This window comes from Takifugu flavidus, chromosome 1, assembly GCF_003711565.1.
Source record: "Takifugu flavidus isolate HTHZ2018 chromosome 1, ASM371156v2, whole genome shotgun sequence".
NCBI lineage: Eukaryota > Metazoa > Chordata > Actinopteri > Tetraodontiformes > Tetraodontidae > Takifugu > Takifugu flavidus.
The window spans coordinates 9,441,513-9,458,165 of NC_079520.1; the positions used below are offsets into that span (position 1 = coordinate 9,441,513).

The window sequence follows — 16,653 nt, forward strand, 5'->3', positions numbered from 1 at the left end:
AATCGCGTGTTAGCGGGGAAATTACGTCAGTTCTATCTGGCTTATTTTGTCCTATCTCCGCATCCGTAGCCGGATCTGTGGCTAGTCTGTTTTGTTGTCAGATCAGGAACCTGCTTAAAGGTTTGTACTCTAATAAAAGTCGTATTATTATATTATCATTATCAACCATTTTTAACATTTCCCCGTAGTTGTGTTTTGTTGTTAAAATTTTATGTCCGTCTTCATTCATTATGCCTCCATTAAATTCGTATGACAGCACTGCAAACCAGGGTACGCTTAACTAGCTGCTAACAGGTAGAGCTAATACTGCATATTTTAATATCACATTATTTAAATCGAGCTTCCTCCAAAAAGAAATAGAAGCTCACACCAAATCACAATGCGTGAGACTATCTGACTAACTATCTGTTGTAAGTTGCAACAGTAATCTATAGAACAATCGTCGAAGAAGAGTTAGCAGTATACACAAGGCTAATGTTAGCAGCAACGACGGCCAACTGGATGTCATTCTGGGTCCTTGCAACGGTGACCTAAGCTTTCAAATGTTATTTGAAATCCCTTTTTATAAGTTCAACGCGTGTGCTATAGGTTGATTTTTGTTAGTGTTTGAGTCTCACATGATAAGCAAATCAGGATCCCCAGTAGCTTCTGTAGGGCGGGGCTGTTAGCTTGCTGACAAGGACAGCGCTGCCAGACTGATTGTGTTTGTTTTTTGTTTTTTGTTAAAAACAACGTATAATTTGTGACTTCCTAAATAGTCAAAATATGTGAGTTGCCCCACTTATTTCTGGATACAAATGTAACACGGCTAATAACAAGTGGTCGCTTGATAGTTGCAAATCACAGACCTTTCCATTGGTTTGTAATGGGATGCTGAAGCAGAGAGCATCACCTCCCCACAGGAAAACCACTGAAACACCTTTCATGTGTAAAATGTGACACTTTTCAGGATATGACCTGAAAATAAAGACTAGCTCTGCTTTCTACACACAGGTGCTGCAACATGTCAGACAAAAGTGAGATAAAAGCAGAGCTTGAGAGGAAGAAACAGCGCTTAGCACAAATCAGAGAGGAGAAGAAAAGAAAAGAAGAGCGTAAAAAGAAAGAGGTATTACATTTTTAAAAATATATATTATATAAAGCCAGTGTTTATTTTAGTGTTAAGTGTGATGCATTTCTTTGATCCCAGGCTGACCAACAGAAAGATGCTGTACTTCATCAAGATGATTCGGACCTGGAGAAGAAAAGACGTGAAACTGAAGCTCTTCTTCAGAGTATGGGCATAACCTCAGAGATCCCTGTTGGTATGTTTTATGACTGTAGATTTTACAGACAGTTTGTGTTTTATATACCATACATAGATTTATATACCAAGTTCATGTTCATTTTACTATTTTTTTTAAAATCATATATCATTTTTAAAAGGAACTGCTTTATTTTATTTCGCCTCTGTTGCCTCATTTGCCCTAGTTCAGGACGATCAGAATTATTTCTGTTAAATATTTGCTCTTTCATGAAAATATTTTATTCATAATTGCTAGATAGCTTCATTTTTCTTTGCTTTTCAATTTTTAACAAATACATGATTTCCTGGCCAAACAAATGAACGTAGTTAACTAAAAGTCACTTACAGTATATAATTGAAGCTAATCGCATGTTTACCACAAAGCTTGTCATGTGATTCAGCAATAAAGACGCCTCATAAAACCAACTAAGAAGCAAAACAGCTGCTATAGCCTTCATCCAGCCTTCATTCTTCTACAGCACAAATAAATCCTTATTTCATCCCATATTGTAGCCACCATATTAAAAGACACAAACAAAATAAAAGTCCACTAATATCATTATAGATAAGAAATAGAATTTTGTGTGTCCACAGGCACCTAGCATTTTACAATACATTCAGAAATTGAGGTGGAATACTGGAACACGCTGTCCACAGAGGATTTCTCCCACGGCAGTATCTTGTTATGAACAGCAGGTGGCAGAAGAGATCCATCAGAAAACTGCCAAGACATAGTGCACGTCATCAAGACCTTGCTAAAGTTGTGATTGTGCATGTCTGCTTTGCCATTCCTGGTGTCATTTATTCTTTTTAAAAAAAGAAAAGATCTCTTTTTTTAAAAACTTTAGATGTTTAGATATAAAGAACATGCAGCATCTTTTTTGTTATTTTAATGGCATATGCATAATCAATGTGTACATTTCTGGAAATGTTGAATATAAAAATAGATTATTTTTAATTCTGTCCTCTGCGGTGAATAAGAAAGCATCTTTATATTGGAACTAATAATTCCTGTCTTACTATACAGTCCCTGCCCCTGTCTCTCCAACAACTAAATCAGCGGGCACACCAAGTGAGGCCGGAAGCCAAGACTCTGATGGCGCTGTGGGATCCAGGTACAAATTCTCTTTAATGCTTTATGGATGGTGTGATCTTTTGATAAGGATGGTTTCTTCTCTGTAAAACCACCTACGTGTAATTACTCTCTTCTTATACTGATGATGCATGTATTTATTTTTGGGTATTATAATAATCAATGCAGGTGTGCTGCTGCTTTGTCACTTTTAATGTGTCTTAAATAGTGAGTGCATTCAAAAGTGATTGTTTAGGCCAACGGAACTGTTGCCCTTGTGCACTGAATGATGATAAGTTTATCCCAAATGAGTGCATGTTTATTTAATCCATGTGATGTTGAATTAGGGTGATCCTAAATTAAAAATAAAACAGCATGTTGCTCTGGTGCCTGAGGGACTTCTTAACCCCTAATTAGAGCTCCTTCCCTGTGCTGAAATTTAAGCTTCCCCAGTGTCCCATCAGGCCCAGAGAGTTGTTCCCCTTACCTGTTGACTCATTTCCCTCACCAGCACGACCATTTCCGACACACATGGAGGTCATGTTTTCTCCCTGAGGGTTCTCTCTCCCCTCTCTCTGTGCTGACACAACACTTGAAGCCTTGGATGTGACACAGTTCAGGCTGTATCAGCACCACGGGCTGAACATTACGCCCCCGCATCACCGCGCTCTTAAGCGTCTGTGCATCCTCAGATTTCAACCCAATGTGTTTGATGCAGATTCAAGCTTGATTTGATTAGGGTGGAAAAATCAATTTTAAAGTGTGTTTTGATGACTTTGGATCCAATCAGCGTGTTGTGTGCCATAACACTGATCGTATTTCCTTTTTCTCATTTGTGCTCACTTGTCTCGCTCACTAATGCTGCCTTGTTGCTGTGACACTAACCAGGACTCTACACTGGGACTCTGACCCGTCCACTCTTCAACTTCACTCTGATTCAGAGCTGGGGTACTGGACACTCTCTTCTCTCCTTTCCTGGTCATTTTCCCTTCTCTCAATCTATGGCATGATTACATTTTATTTCAAAGTCAGGATTCAGTTATTGAAATACAGGAAATACCCCCCTCATGCATGCTGAAACTGCAAGATAAAAGCTTTTGACTTTTTTTTTCTTCACAATCTTACTAAACTGATCCGAGGTAGCCGCCATCCCATTAAAGTGCCATTTACAAACACTGATCAGCATTGCATTTGCACAGAGGTAAGAAGTGATGCAACAACAGCTGAGGGCACTCGCTGGGTAGTAGCGTGATGTGCGTTTTACTTCTAGTTTCCACTTGTTTAAAGTTGTGCAAAGTGTGAGTTCTCCTGTCCTTCTAGGCGTCAAACTCCAAAACTGGGAATGGCCAAAGTCACGCAGGTGGACTTCCCGCCGCGGGAAATTGTGTCCTACACCAAAGAGACGCAGACACCTGTCGTGACCCAGGAAAAAGAAGGTGAATGTGTCTTTGCATTTGAAAGGCTGGCCTTACATGAGCCAAGAGGGCAACATGTTGTTAAAGATGCCTGAAAATAATGTGTTCCGTTAACGCTGTGTGTTCTGTATACTCCTTCGAGGGCAGAAGATTATTTTGAAAGGGACGACAGCATCAGACATCTGTCAAAAAATACATGATATCACATGAACTCTCCTTGTGACTCTCTTTAATATGAATGTAATTGGTGTGGTGGCACTTCCCTGCAGCTGATCACAGGAATAACCCACAATTCTGCACATGTCCAGCATGTTTCCTATAGGCTGCGGCTTCTGTTTTAGTGCCTTTTGTTGCCTTTGTGCTCGACTAAACTTTATTAGTTTGGCTAAATTTTTTCTGCCTACCTACACAACTTTTTTAACCCCAGTTTTCTATATTTCTTGGGCTGGTGTCACTTATTCTTGGGCATTTTTAAAGCCCGGATAGGATTTTAAACAGCGTACTGATTGCTGGTTCTTGTCCAATCAGGTGTAAAAAATCCCGAGGTGCTGCGTGAGTGTGAGGAAATTGTGTGATTTTGTGGAAAAGTGTTAGCAGAACTACTGAAGGATGAAGAGCATCACTGTGTTCCTCATCACTCTGTAGTCTGGACTCTACTGGGCATTGTAAAAGTGTGTTAAACAATGATGGTTTCTGCCAGCTGTTCTACACAAGCCCCCCCTCCCCTCGCTGCCACTATGTAATCATTTCATCAACTCCCTCGCTTCCCCTGTCTTCTCCCTTCACTGAACAGACACATAACAAAACTCACTCTGTGACATTGTGCGTTTTTCACACCATCACTTCTGGCAGTCGGTGAGCTGGCAACCCCCTCCGCTCGCTCCCCTCGGCGCGTCCCCCCTCCCCCATGCGGCGCGGGCATCGGGACGGTTCTGTGATTGAGCGATTTTAAGAAGTAATGGTGCGACACACTCAAGGCCAGCAGGCAGTGGCATTAGAGGGAGCGTCCGCCGCGTCCTGGCTGCTGCCGACCCGAAGGGTTCCCCACAATGTGTGGGAGACCTCCCATGTCAACATCACCCGCTTGATCTAAAGAAAACCACCTCAGTGAATAGGATAAGCGCATCCACAGGTTGTTTCTTTGCGATTAACTGCTTCAGGATCATTGCCATTCCATCACCCACAACACGTCGAAGGCGTATTTCACACAAAGGCGCAATTTTTGGTCTATTTCATCTTAAATATGCTATTTCTGTGACAGCGGGGCACAAACATTGATGCATTCTTTTGTTTAAAAGAACTACATTTAATGTGTAGGTAGTCTCAGGTGGATTAAAACATCACACTGGCCCGGTAGCATCAGTAGTAATACACCACATTAGTATGCTCTCCAAAAAACAAGAGGGCGTAATTATGGTGTAAGATATTGTTGGGGGTTGGGGTGTGTGGAGTGGCTGGCCTGCGACAGCTTTTGAAAGGGCTTGTTAGAAATACCAGCATGTAGAGCAGTTCAGTAAATCTATAATTTAATTAAATGTGATTGTTTTAATCACTCTGAATTCAGAGGCAGGTCAAAACTTTTAATCACACGAGCCCTCAATGGCCTTCTTGTATGAAGTGCTACTTGTAAATTTGGTCAGCATTTATTCAGTTGATGATTAGCGCCATTAAATATCTATTGTGTCCTGAGAAACAAAAGATAATCTCTCTAAATGGAAACTTGGATTTTTCTATTGCTTGTGTCATCTAAGTTTATGATTTTTTTTCTAGCGTGAAGCTTCTTTTGTGGTCTTTTTTTCATTCAGGCAGGTAGTAAGGCTGAAAGTATTGGTATGGTTTTTACTTGTAGACCTCAGGTGTCATGATGGAAAAGTTGCCGACGACAATCCTTTTTCACAGGTGACTTGGTCTTGACCCTTCCTATCAGAGCGACTGACTGCCGGTGTCCTCTTTTTGTTATATTATTGTTGCTCCTCGTCTCCTCCCGACTGCAAACGTTGCAGCATAGGGAAATGATTGATTTGCGGCGCTTTGTTCAAGATTATATTCTGTGCTTTCATCATTTGTTTCTGGGAGAGAATAGTAGTGCCGCACGTGCTGAAATTAGCCTGGCGTTCAGATTGGACCTGCAGGAAGTGGAGGCCACCTGCAGCAGGGAGCAGAGGTCATTTTCATTTGTACGCGAGCGTCACTGGCTGTGTGCCCTGTTTGCATTAATATATTGTCCATTGACTAAGACCTGTGATTACACCCCCTTTTTCCTGTCCAGCTTCCCTCTGCAAAAGCCTTTGTTTCTTATATGTTACAAAAGCCATAATTGGGGCTTCTTTAAGGGGAGATGTGGGTGTATAGGACATTACTGATCCGGGTGCATTCTGTTCAATGCAGTCCCCCCCCTGTTTATCCTTCACCAGCCACCCTTGGTAGACACTGCTTACCCCCCTGCACATCCCCAGCAGGGTCACCAGGATCACTAGCTTTTCTCCAAATGGCCATTTTGGCTGGCAGGTGCATTATACCCTTTATTTTCAGATTGTCTGTCCGCTCCTAATGCCTGGCAGGTTGATTGCTCTGGCTGCCTCACCAAGGAAAGGGCTGACAAGCACGGCCGCAGCTCGCTGAAAGACAGTGATTACTGTTTTCCTTTAAGCCTGATTGAGGCCCTTGAAAGGAAAGATTTTAACCTTGTCCTTGTTGGTTGCAGTCGTACGGTCGTGCATTGAAATGGCATACATCATCAGCGCCTGTTCTGTAAACTCATCAGTGCATTTAGTAACCTTTTTCCTCAAACCTCCATCCAAGAAAGGGGATGAATCACTTTGTGGACAAAGATGACATTATCATTTAGATTATCTCGGTAGGAAGGAAATTCCAGCAAGAGGTGCTGTCAGCGCAGATTAACTAAAAGCCTCATATGAGGAGAAAGGCCAGTAGGAAACAGCTGTGTATTTTTTTCTTTTCTCATGAATCTATTTTGTCCTGCATATGCCCCCCACCCCCCTTTTTTTTAACGTTGAAAATGTCGGCTAAATACTGTCTCTAGGAGATGTTGGTGAAAAAGCGTGTTCATCTTCTTTGAGGTAGAGCCGGTGCACGGCCTGCCAGCTGCTCTGGCCTGTATTCTCTTGTACATTCTCTGGGCTTGAATAGGAGTTGCAAGACCTCCTGCTAGGACGGTAATTGCACAAGCTCACTGCTCAGGGAGAAGCTTGTGTCAGGGCAGCCAGGCGTAAAACCTCTGTGCCATCCCCATGCCACCTCTGAAGAACACGAGACAATCCCGGCATCACCATCTGCTTCTGCACCATGCCGTCATCAGGCCACATTAATGGGACAGGGCCCCGGGCAGCTGCTCCACACCCTCTGCCCCTGCTGCCCCATGGCAGGGCAACATGCGACAGCGACATAGGAAACGGCTACACTGAGAGCTAGTCTGTCTATTGAATGGTCGGCGTCTCATTCACTCTCCAGGGCAACGGGACACCCGCTGTGCCGTGTCTCCTTAAAACGAATGACAGAGTTGCTTGCTTTAGAGTGTTGGCTTCATTTTTGAAAAGCTGACAATCCAAACAAAACTAAGGTTCCAATGGGTGGAGTCTTGTTATCCTTCTACTAATAAAGCGAATAATGGAAGGGAAGGCCTGGGACATGACTGTAATGTGTTCTGCCAACATTATCCTGAAGTGATGAGTCTTCACATTTTTGACAACACTGATATCCTGAGGTGTAAAGATGTCTGCTCTCCTGTTTAACATAGTTCACGTTCTGATCAACAGAGGAAGAAGAGGAAGAAGAAATTGCTCCAGCTCCACCATTGGGAGAGCCTCAGACTGAGATTCCAGACCAGAAAGTGGAGGAGGAAGGTATTTAACGCCTAACGATCGTGCACACAGAAAAAGTATTGAGCATATGTGCACAACAGCAACATTGAGGAGTAGGAACCCTTTATTGTGTGATGCCTCTCCTTTAAGTGCCCCCCCACGAGCTGACAGAGGAGGAAAAACTCCAGATCCTTCACTCGGAGGAGTTTGCCAATTTCTTTGACCACAGCACACGCATCATCGAGCGGGCTCTGTCGGAACACGTGGATCTCTTCTTTGACTACAGCGGCCGCGACCTGGAGGAGAAGGAGTGGTAACAACTGCACGACTGCTGCTCGAAATAAGCAGCCTTTCAATTGGAATTTGGACAAAGTAACTTATCGATCATGTGGTGTCTATCTCCCCCCACCCAGTGAAATCCAGGCTGGTGCAAAGCTGTTTCTCAATAGGCAGTTCACGGACGAGCACTGGTCCAAACACCGCGTGGTCACATGCCTGGACTGGTCTCCCCAGGTCTCTCTTTAATAAGACTCGCAGAACTTTTCAGAGGGGAATTTAAATACTGTGTTTGTAGTAACAAGTGGGATTGAAAAGTATTTACATGTTCAAATAAGGATCGAATAGGTCACGTTTTACTGTCATGTAATTAGCGGAACACAAACTATGTTGCCAAAACTATATCTTCACAATCAGAAATCATACAGACCATATTAACATTTGGTAAAATCTCTGACCTTTATGGTGAAGAAATATCCAGATGTTTCAGGCTAAATTGTAACCACTGAACTGAACCTGTTTAGTTTTTTGAGAGAATTTGCTTTCCTCATTGCTCCATTTTGTTTTGTAGGACAACATTTCCGACATGGTCGACAATTTTTTTCCCCTTTAACCCTGTGAGCAACACAAACTTCAGCAGAGTTTAAGGTTTCCTTGTTGGATGTCACTTGGTCGAGAACATGAAATAATTTTAATGTTTTTGACCCACCAATTTTGTTTAGAAAGGCTATTAGAGACCCATCACAGAATAGGCTTTTATGGCGATTTAATTTGTGTTCCGATGATATACAGAACATACAATATAAACATTCAGGCACGATTGTACGTGAGTAGCGTTCCCAATTAGCTGTTCAAACAGCTTACAGACAGCAAACCCATAATTCTTTACGATTACCTAGCTTGAAATCGACTGTATTTAATTTCCACCACGAGCCCCCCAGGAATAGCCGGTTATGTCCTGCGCAGGTTGTCACTTCTTCCCAGGCTGTAATGATTTGTTTCCTCTGGTGTCTGAGGTCATTTAAGTTCAGGATTCCGCAACAACTTTTGACAATGATTGAACAGCCAAGTTTCTCTGTTCACAGTAGGTTTTGGCTCAGGGCGATATTCATACCCCGGTGATTAATGTAATAAATATCACAAACTGTAAATCTGCTCTCAGAAACAGAAGTTAATGTTTTCTTTACTGGCAGGGATTTTCTGGAACTGGAACCTATTTTATTGGGTGTAATTCAGCAATTTTAAATGAGCTGATTTATTTTAGTCGACCTCTGTTCTCTAGAGTCATTCATTCAATTTCTGAAAAGAAATAAAATTTCAGTTTACCCATGTTTTTATAAGGAGGGGCAAAAATCCAGAGTGTAGAGTTACTTGTTTTAGAAACGATTCAGCAGTTCTGTAGAGGGTAAGGGCAGGGCTTGTCAACGGGTGCACACACACATTCATTTCCAATTATTTGTCCTTTTCTGCCATCAGTATCCTGAACTCCTGGTTGCCTCATACAACAACAATGAGGACGCTCCTCATGAGCCCGACGGCGTGGCCTTGGTGTGGAACATGAAGTACAAGAAGACCACACCTGAATATGTCTTCCACTGTCAGGTAGTCAAAGCCTTCCTTCTTTCTTTCACACTGGTCGGCTTCTTGCAAGACAGATGTAGAGCTCTGCCCATATACTCTCATTTGCACACCCCCATACCCTCCTGCCTCTATGCTGGCTGTGAGTTCACCGTGCTGGCATGCACCTACACCACATCTGTCCACAAACACATGTTCTTGAGGCGCCGGAGAAGACGTGCGGCGCAGGGATTGAATGGAATCCGAGCAGTGCAGCAGGATTAAGAGTGTGGGGCCGTGCTGGTTATCGTGTGCATCTAAACAAGGGCCCTGTGTTCAGACAGTAACGCTGCTCTAGCCGGCCTTATTATAATGCCTGCCCTGAGGCTCCTTCATCAAGTCAAGCTGAGTAGAACCACATGTTGTTGCCTCCAGAGCGGATGTAAATGCAGCCCGATTGCTCAGAATGAATAAAATCTAACAGAAGGGTAAATGCCTTTTTCCCTCTATACCTGCACAAATGGGGTTTTCCTCAAACACATTGAGAAAGTTACCATTTTAGCAACATGCTTTGACAAATGCATATTTGGCTAAACAATGAGTTGTATAACGAACCCAGGTCATTTTAATAAGAATTTGTGTGCGTCCTTGATGCATTCTCCATTCTGAGATCAGATGTGCTGCAATCAAACCATCTTTCCATTTCTTCAATATAAATCAGGATTTTTTCATTATTGGAAAATTCAACCATTATTTACCCCTGTGTTTTTCTATCTGACAGTCTGCTGTCATGTCGGCTGCATTTGCCAAGTTCCACCCCAACGTTGTGGTCGGGGGAACATACTCAGGCCAGATTGTACTGTGGGACAACAGAAGCAACAAGAGGACGCCTGTGCAGAGGACACCCCTGTCAGCGGCAGCACATACGGTACTGAGTGTCGCAGCAGGCCGGTTCTTTCTGTCCCTGTGGAACAGGAGTTTAGAAGCTCTCCTTTGTTGTCTTTGCAGCACCCAGTTTATTGTGTCAATGTGGTTGGCACCCAGAATGCTAACAACCTGATAAGCATCTCCACTGATGGCAGAATGTGCTCCTGGAGTCTGGACATGCTTTCTCATCCACAGGTAATAAATAAATTAAGATCTAAAGTCTTCCTATATATTATGAAGAATGATCATTTGCTCATCAGATTTGCTTGAGGTGAACTTGCAGTCGTCCTCTGTCTTATGTTGGCTGAATGTCCAACATTTGCACCACTGGTTGCTTAAGGTCACCATTGGTATTTCTCCCTGTTTTCATTCTTAAGTTTATCCCAAGTCATTTTTTCATCCTTGAGGAAATTAACTTTACGTACGTCATTTTTTTTTCAGCCCTACCAAGGCCTCCTTTATAAGGTGTCATACACGAATAAACTGTCGATTGACTTTAATAGGCTGTGTTTGGCAGAGTGTGTCTAAACACAAAGCCTGCCCTGGGAGCTTGTTATTCAGTGAGCTCTCCTCCTCTTTCCACAGGACAGTATGGAGCTGGTGTTCAAGCAGTCCAAAGCTGTCGCTGTCACCTCCATGTCGTTCCCTCACGGAGACGTCAACAATTTTGTGGTGGGCAGCGAGGACGGCTCCGTCTACATGGCATGTCGTCATGGAAGGTGGGTCCCTCCCCCCAAGCACCGTCCGGGGGAAACTGTGGCAGCGTTTTTGACCCACCTAGGACCGAGCGTGAATGTTGCCCACTCTCCTCTCAGTGTAGCACAGTTCCACCGCTCCATCTCCTGCTGATTGAGGTTTCGCTCCTGCCCAGTCATCCTGTTTTTCTTTTCTGCTTGTCAGTTATGTTTGCAAAGGTCGCTCACTATAAACAGGGCACACATGCGGGGGGAAACAAATCATTCTTTTCCCGTCCGTTTCATTTTTCTTCTCTGTGTGTTTCTGTGGGCGAGAGAGTTTGTTTACGCCTGGTCATCCCAGGGAGATTAGGACAGCAGTTCCATCCTGCAATGTTCTCATTTAGGAGAATACGTTTGGCCTCACAGGGGAAGAAGAGAAAATGTGGCTTAAATCAAAGCTTCCAGTGAGAAGCTTTACTACACCCCCCAGCACTTAAATATCCTGCAGTTTACCCAGAAACCACAGAGAGGGGATAGCTGCTAGCTTCTGCACAGCAGAGCCACCTCTGTAATTGGGCGAATAATTTTCCACCTCATTTACAATGGTATGATACTCTCATTCAAGTTAATAATGCATGAGCATCACTCACGCTGAGTATTTACCTCTCTACATTAATTATCAGAGCTTGGGTTTGTTTAACAGCTCTGCAACATGTGGCTGAAGGGTTACAGGCACTTTTGCCACCCCTGCTGGCAATCACAGGATATAGTAAAAGATTAACATGAAAACGTCCAGCAGAGGTCCATCTTTGCCTCTTCCTCTAATCTGCAGAGCAATGCATCATTCTCAAAGCATTAGTGGAATCTCACTTCTCCTGTGTGCAGTAAAAGTCATCAGTCCTCAGCTGCTGCTTTCAGGGATTAAATGAATCACGCTCAATTGAATCTGTCATAAGCCCTTAACTAATCTGTGCTCTACAGCAAAGCAGGCATCAGTGAGATGTTTGAGGGCCACCATGGACCCATCACAGGGATCAACTGTCACACAGCACCGGGGCCTCTGGACTTTTCCCACCTGTTTGTCACTTCTTCTTTCGACTGGACTGTCAAGCTGTGGAGCACCAAGGTATCAGAGCTCTAAAATGAATTTTTAAAGTCTGTAAATTTTTTTCTTGCATTAAATAGTCTTCATTGGCTATTGACAATGTGTGTCTTATCCTGTGTGACTCAAAATGATGGGAATACCGGTAATTAAAGCTCCTTCTCATTTGGTGCTTTTAGGTGCATCTGCATCTAAATACGTAGAGTATCGTCGCGCATAAAACCTCTAGATAACCATTTAAACATCATCTCTTTTGCAGAACAATAAGCCGCTCTACTCCTTTGAAGATAACTCGGATTATGTCTATGATGTCATGTGGTCTCCCACTCACCCTGCTCTGTTTGCATGCGTGGATGGAGTGGGCCATCTGGACCTGTGGAACCTCAACAATGACACTGAGGTACCAGTACACACAACAGTACACAGTAAAGTACACACATAATTGTTAATTCAACATTTACTCTAGATCTTTTCTACTTGTTCGTGTTTTCTTGCAGGTTCCAACTGCTAGTGTCACAGTAGATGGTAACCCGGCCCTGAACAGGGTCAGATGGGCTCATTCTGGCAGAGAAATTGCCGTGGGAGATTCGGATGGACAAGTCTACATTTATGATGTTGGAGAGGTGAGATGACATCTCTAAATTTTCCACTTGTGCTTTTTAGTCATGAGCTACTATGGCTTTTTTTCCTGAACAGATTTTTCCAAACGCGATGACATTTAGTCATACAAATGCACATAATATTTGATAAATATATTGCACTTAACTATGCCTGATGTCTTCTGTCTCCTTCCACGCACGCAGCAAATTGCCATACCGCGAAATGACGAGTGGACCCGATTCGTTCGCACACTGGCAGAGATTAATGAGAACAGGGACGATGCAGAGGAGCTGGCTGCTCAGCGTCTGGCTGTCTAGACACGTGCCACGGACGCCACATTTATGGGACCAGCTCATTCCAGCCGGCATCTCTGTTGTCGAGTGGATGGAGATGTGTTGACAGCATGGCAAGAGGAAAAGATGGCTTATTTAAAAGAAGCATCTCAAGTTGTTTTTTTCTTTCACTTTTTCCATTCATATTTGTACAAATCTGCCTTCTTCTCAGTTAGCTGGATTGTCACAAGTCTTCCTCGGAGGCCAGTGTCAGGACGATCGACCTCGGACAGTAAATTGCTCAACCTTTCTGAAACCAGATGCCTTAACATTTCATTTAAATTGTAATAGTCACACCTGTCTTAATTAAAGTCATATTAACATTTAAATTTACAACATAGGACATCGCGGAATCAGCTCCCACCAAAGGTGTCGTAACTGTAATCCACGTCGTCGCCGCTGTTCTCAGACACGATTGCTTAAATATTCTTTTTTAGTGAAACGTCCAGATGTCTTTGTCTGTGACTTTACTCCACCAGCCTCTCTTGTGTCTCTGCATCTGGTTTAGTTTTGAAATAGTCAGTATGTCCTCAGCGCCTGGGATGATGATATATGCTGGAACTACTCAGCTCTGATCTCAGATCTGTAATCAATGGTGGATCTGAGCAGAGATTATTTTCTGAAGTGTCTCCAACCAGAGAATGTACTTTTCACACAGCAAAAACAGTCTGAATGATTTATTTCAATAAAATACAATAAATACATTTAAATTATTTCCCTGTTTTCTGGGTCATGGTTCCAAAACATCTGTACATCCTTGTGTCTTTCAAGCATCTCTACCATGCAGACCAAAACTATTGCACACAAAATGCAGTTACAATCCTTAGATGCCATAATGTCCCTCTGTAGAGAAGTACAATGTGTACAATAAAAATGTGCAAGCTATGCAAAGGGGGAAGCATTAAAGCCATTTTCATGCAGCATTCGAAATAGGACACTTGCTTTATGCATTTGATGTGTTTCAGTGAAACCATTTCAGAGGAAACATGATGACCAGAGGAGCGTGCAGCCCTCGTAGGCACGATGAGTGGCGCTTCACGGTGCCTGCGGCTCCGCTGTGGTCTTGGCTGCTTTGATTGTCACGTCTCCAGAAGGCTTAAACTTTGGCAGATGCAGACCAAATTTCCTCTCCACACCAGCGAAGGTTGCGGCAGCGAGACGGTAGCCGCCTACGTGGTCTGCAGTCACTGAAGGAAGGTCCATTGTGGGTTTGGGTTTTGGCATAGAGCCAGTAGGACGACTGAGGAGAGGGTTGGTTTAAACCTCCAGAAATTAAAAAAGAATGAGGCATGTACTTGTCGAAACCGGTACTTACTGCCCTCCGAAGTCGATGTAAAACCATCTCTGCAGCAGTTCATAAGTAACCAGGGTAACACCAAACTGCGGTGACGATCTGAAGACTCGCGCTAATGGAAGAGTTGAAAATTACAATGTTGTTTCTTCGGTGCCTTCCAGACAATAACAACCACCACAGCGAGCCACAATTCCCAGTTGTGAAGCCACGATCTATATATGCTCACTAAGCGTGCGTGTGTGTGTGTGTGTGTGTGTGTGTGTGTGTGTATTTACCTCCTGCGCCTTTCCAAAACGCCCTGAAGCCTTCCTCTTTGAGGATCTTCCTAAAGCAGTCGATGACTCCATTGTATGTGGTCTGGCCCGCTCGGGCTGCTACCTGGAGCCTGGTCTTGATGACATCAGCAGGGGTCACCAGCGAGGCCGCAGGTACGCCTTAGGAGATGTTCAAGAACGGACAAAGCCAAGGTCTTTTACTTTGCACAGACCGGCCCCAGCAGGGATCCGGCCAGGTTGAGCGTGTGTACAGCGCGATGTGACGAAAGCCCCGCGTACAGAGGAAAGGAAACTATAACACCACCACAAAACTTTGCAGATGTTTGTTACCTGCAATAGCTCCAGCGGCGAGCAGCTGCAAAGGTCCCAGCTTCCCGTCTTCATCCGCTATTTTCTCCTTGCTGTGGGCATAAACAGGGAAGTAGATGGCGGAGAAGGGGATGTCACGCAGGAAGCAAGCTTTGGCTCCCTGACGGGGGAAAAAAGGAGCCATTGAGATATTTATAGGTAACGTGCACAGTCGAGGTTAGTGGGGGGGGCTTTAATGTTGATGAAGGGACCAGAGAATTCCGAGGCAGTGCTCCAGCACGGCGACTCGAAAAGAGGCATCAGCACACACGTGTCCAGGGACAGCGGTTTGTTCTAGATTAAAATCATTATTTCTTTAAGAATGTTACACGTTGTTCTCTAAAACTGCTCACAGATCCGAGGACACCTGGTAACACGGCACAATCCCACCAATCTCCTGTCAGTCCTTGGGCATTTTAATGCATTTTTTGGGAAACTGTTTCAATCCCAAAAGAAAGTTTCATTTTTGATACCCTGATTTCTATCATGTCTTGTGTTTGTGTCAGTTTCTGTTTTAAATACAGTCACATCATAAAAACTAAATCATATTTATAAAAATATTGAGCGGTGGCCAAAAGTGTAAATGCTCGACAGTAACAAACCAATTAATGTCAGATGGAGCCTTGCTTGTATTGATTGTAATCGCAGAATTGGATTTTCTTACTGTCACCAAAATAAACAACCTAGAACAAAAAAAAAAGAAAAAAAAGGCTTAATTGTAATTGTATTAATTGTAGTTTTGCTGTTGAAAATTCCTTCCCAGCAGTGGCAGAGTAATTACCTGCTGTATTTTAATTGTTTAAATTACCTTTAATATTATGGATGGGGTATTTTCTGATGAATCCAAAATATTAATTTTCAAAGTGTTTGATGGTGGAAAAAAAAAAACCTCCAACAAAAAGCTGAGCCTTGTGTCATTGTTGTGCTGAACAATAAATAAGGGTCGGTGGTGTTATTGCTCAGTCTGGGGAACATGGAGCACCTTTGCTTGCCCTTGTCTGTCAGAGTCAGCAGAGGTTGTTGCTGCAGACGTCGTGGTGATGCAGAGGTGCCGACCTACCTTGTAGAGGCCAAAGAAGCCCAGCTCTCTCACTACATTCAGGGCACTGACCCGGGGCCCCGTGGTGATCTCTCCAGCCACCTGCAGACGGATTTTAACGATCTCCAGAGGATTGGTGAAAATCACCTGGGAAGCTCCAGCCTGCAGGAAACACATAGGAATCTAAACACGGAGGAAGCGCACAGATGCAGGTTTCTGAAGTACTTTGAAGATTTAATGATGTGTAAGCATTTCTCCACAGTAGTTTTCCAATTAGCTCAATAAACTTCAACACAAAAGATGCTTTTTTTTTGCTCTGAGAGTCAGAGAAAAAATGCTTGATGGGTGGAGGAAAAAGAGCAGCCATTGATGGAAGAACAACTGAGGTCAGAGCAGACGTTGGGTAAGTGGAAGCCCCGTCTCGTGGTTGACAGGCTGTGACCCTGGCACCAGCCCTCTGCCCCCTCGCTTCCCCTAAGGCACCTCCTGTGGCAGGGTGAGCGGCCCAGCCTGGCCTCACCCCCCGCACACTTCCCCAATTCACCCCAATTCCCAGGGGAGAGCACTGATTCACCCGGTTCGGGCAAGCAACGGCCTGAAGGCACGGCACCCTGTGACTCTGGCACATTTATC

General features: G+C 43.8%; 2 protein-coding genes across 5 annotated transcripts in view; one reads left to right on the forward strand and one right to left on the reverse strand.

Annotated features, from left to right (window-relative positions):
* On the forward strand, nt 1-13,777 carry dync1i2a (dynein, cytoplasmic 1, intermediate chain 2a). 4 transcript variants are annotated; one of them, XM_057055195.1, is made up of 17 exons: nt 1-120; nt 994-1,108; nt 1,190-1,304; nt 2,313-2,400; nt 3,246-3,335; nt 3,678-3,793; nt 7,549-7,635; nt 7,744-7,906; nt 8,007-8,106; nt 9,346-9,471; nt 10,208-10,354; nt 10,435-10,548; nt 10,939-11,072; nt 12,012-12,156; nt 12,392-12,532; nt 12,630-12,755; nt 12,936-13,777. In XM_057055195.1, the coding sequence occupies exons 2-17, from the start codon at nt 1,004-1,006 to the stop codon at nt 13,047-13,049; spliced, it is 1,911 nt and encodes a 636-aa protein (XP_056911175.1). In that variant the 5' UTR covers nt 1-120; nt 994-1,003; the 3' UTR covers nt 13,050-13,777. The 4 variants fall into 4 exon arrangements, with proteins under 4 accessions (XP_056911175.1, XP_056911969.1, XP_056912779.1 ...); XM_057055989.1 differs by having other exon boundaries at nt 3,246-3,305; XM_057056799.1 differs by lacking the exon at nt 3,246-3,335.
* Nucleotides 13,727-16,653, reverse strand: part of LOC130537098 (electrogenic aspartate/glutamate antiporter SLC25A12, mitochondrial-like) — a 17,457-nt gene continuing 14,530 nt past the window's right edge. The window contains exons 14-18 of the mRNA XM_057053995.1: nt 16,042-16,182; nt 14,964-15,102; nt 14,634-14,792; nt 14,380-14,470; nt 13,727-14,304 (exon numbers count right to left, since the gene is read on the reverse strand). Of these exons, the coding sequence (XP_056909975.1) occupies nt 14,100-14,304; nt 14,380-14,470; nt 14,634-14,792; nt 14,964-15,102; nt 16,042-16,182 (735 nt within the window). The 3' untranslated portion in view covers nt 13,727-14,099. The remainder of the gene's footprint in view (nt 14,305-14,379; nt 14,471-14,633; nt 14,793-14,963; nt 15,103-16,041; nt 16,183-16,653) is intronic.

Excerpts from the sequence above, each read along its gene's own strand:
- dync1i2a (XM_057055195.1), top strand. The coding sequence starts at position 1,004 with ATGTCAGACAAAAGTGAGATAAAAGCAGAGCTTGAGAGGAAGAAACAG. Across the intron at positions 1,109-1,189 it reads AAGAGCGTAAAAAGAAAGAG|GCTGACCAACAGAAAGATGC; the intron begins GTATTACATTTT and ends CTTTGATCCCAG. Across the intron at positions 7,636-7,743 it reads CCAGAAAGTGGAGGAGGAAG|TGCCCCCCCACGAGCTGACA; the intron begins GTATTTAACGCC and ends CTCTCCTTTAAG.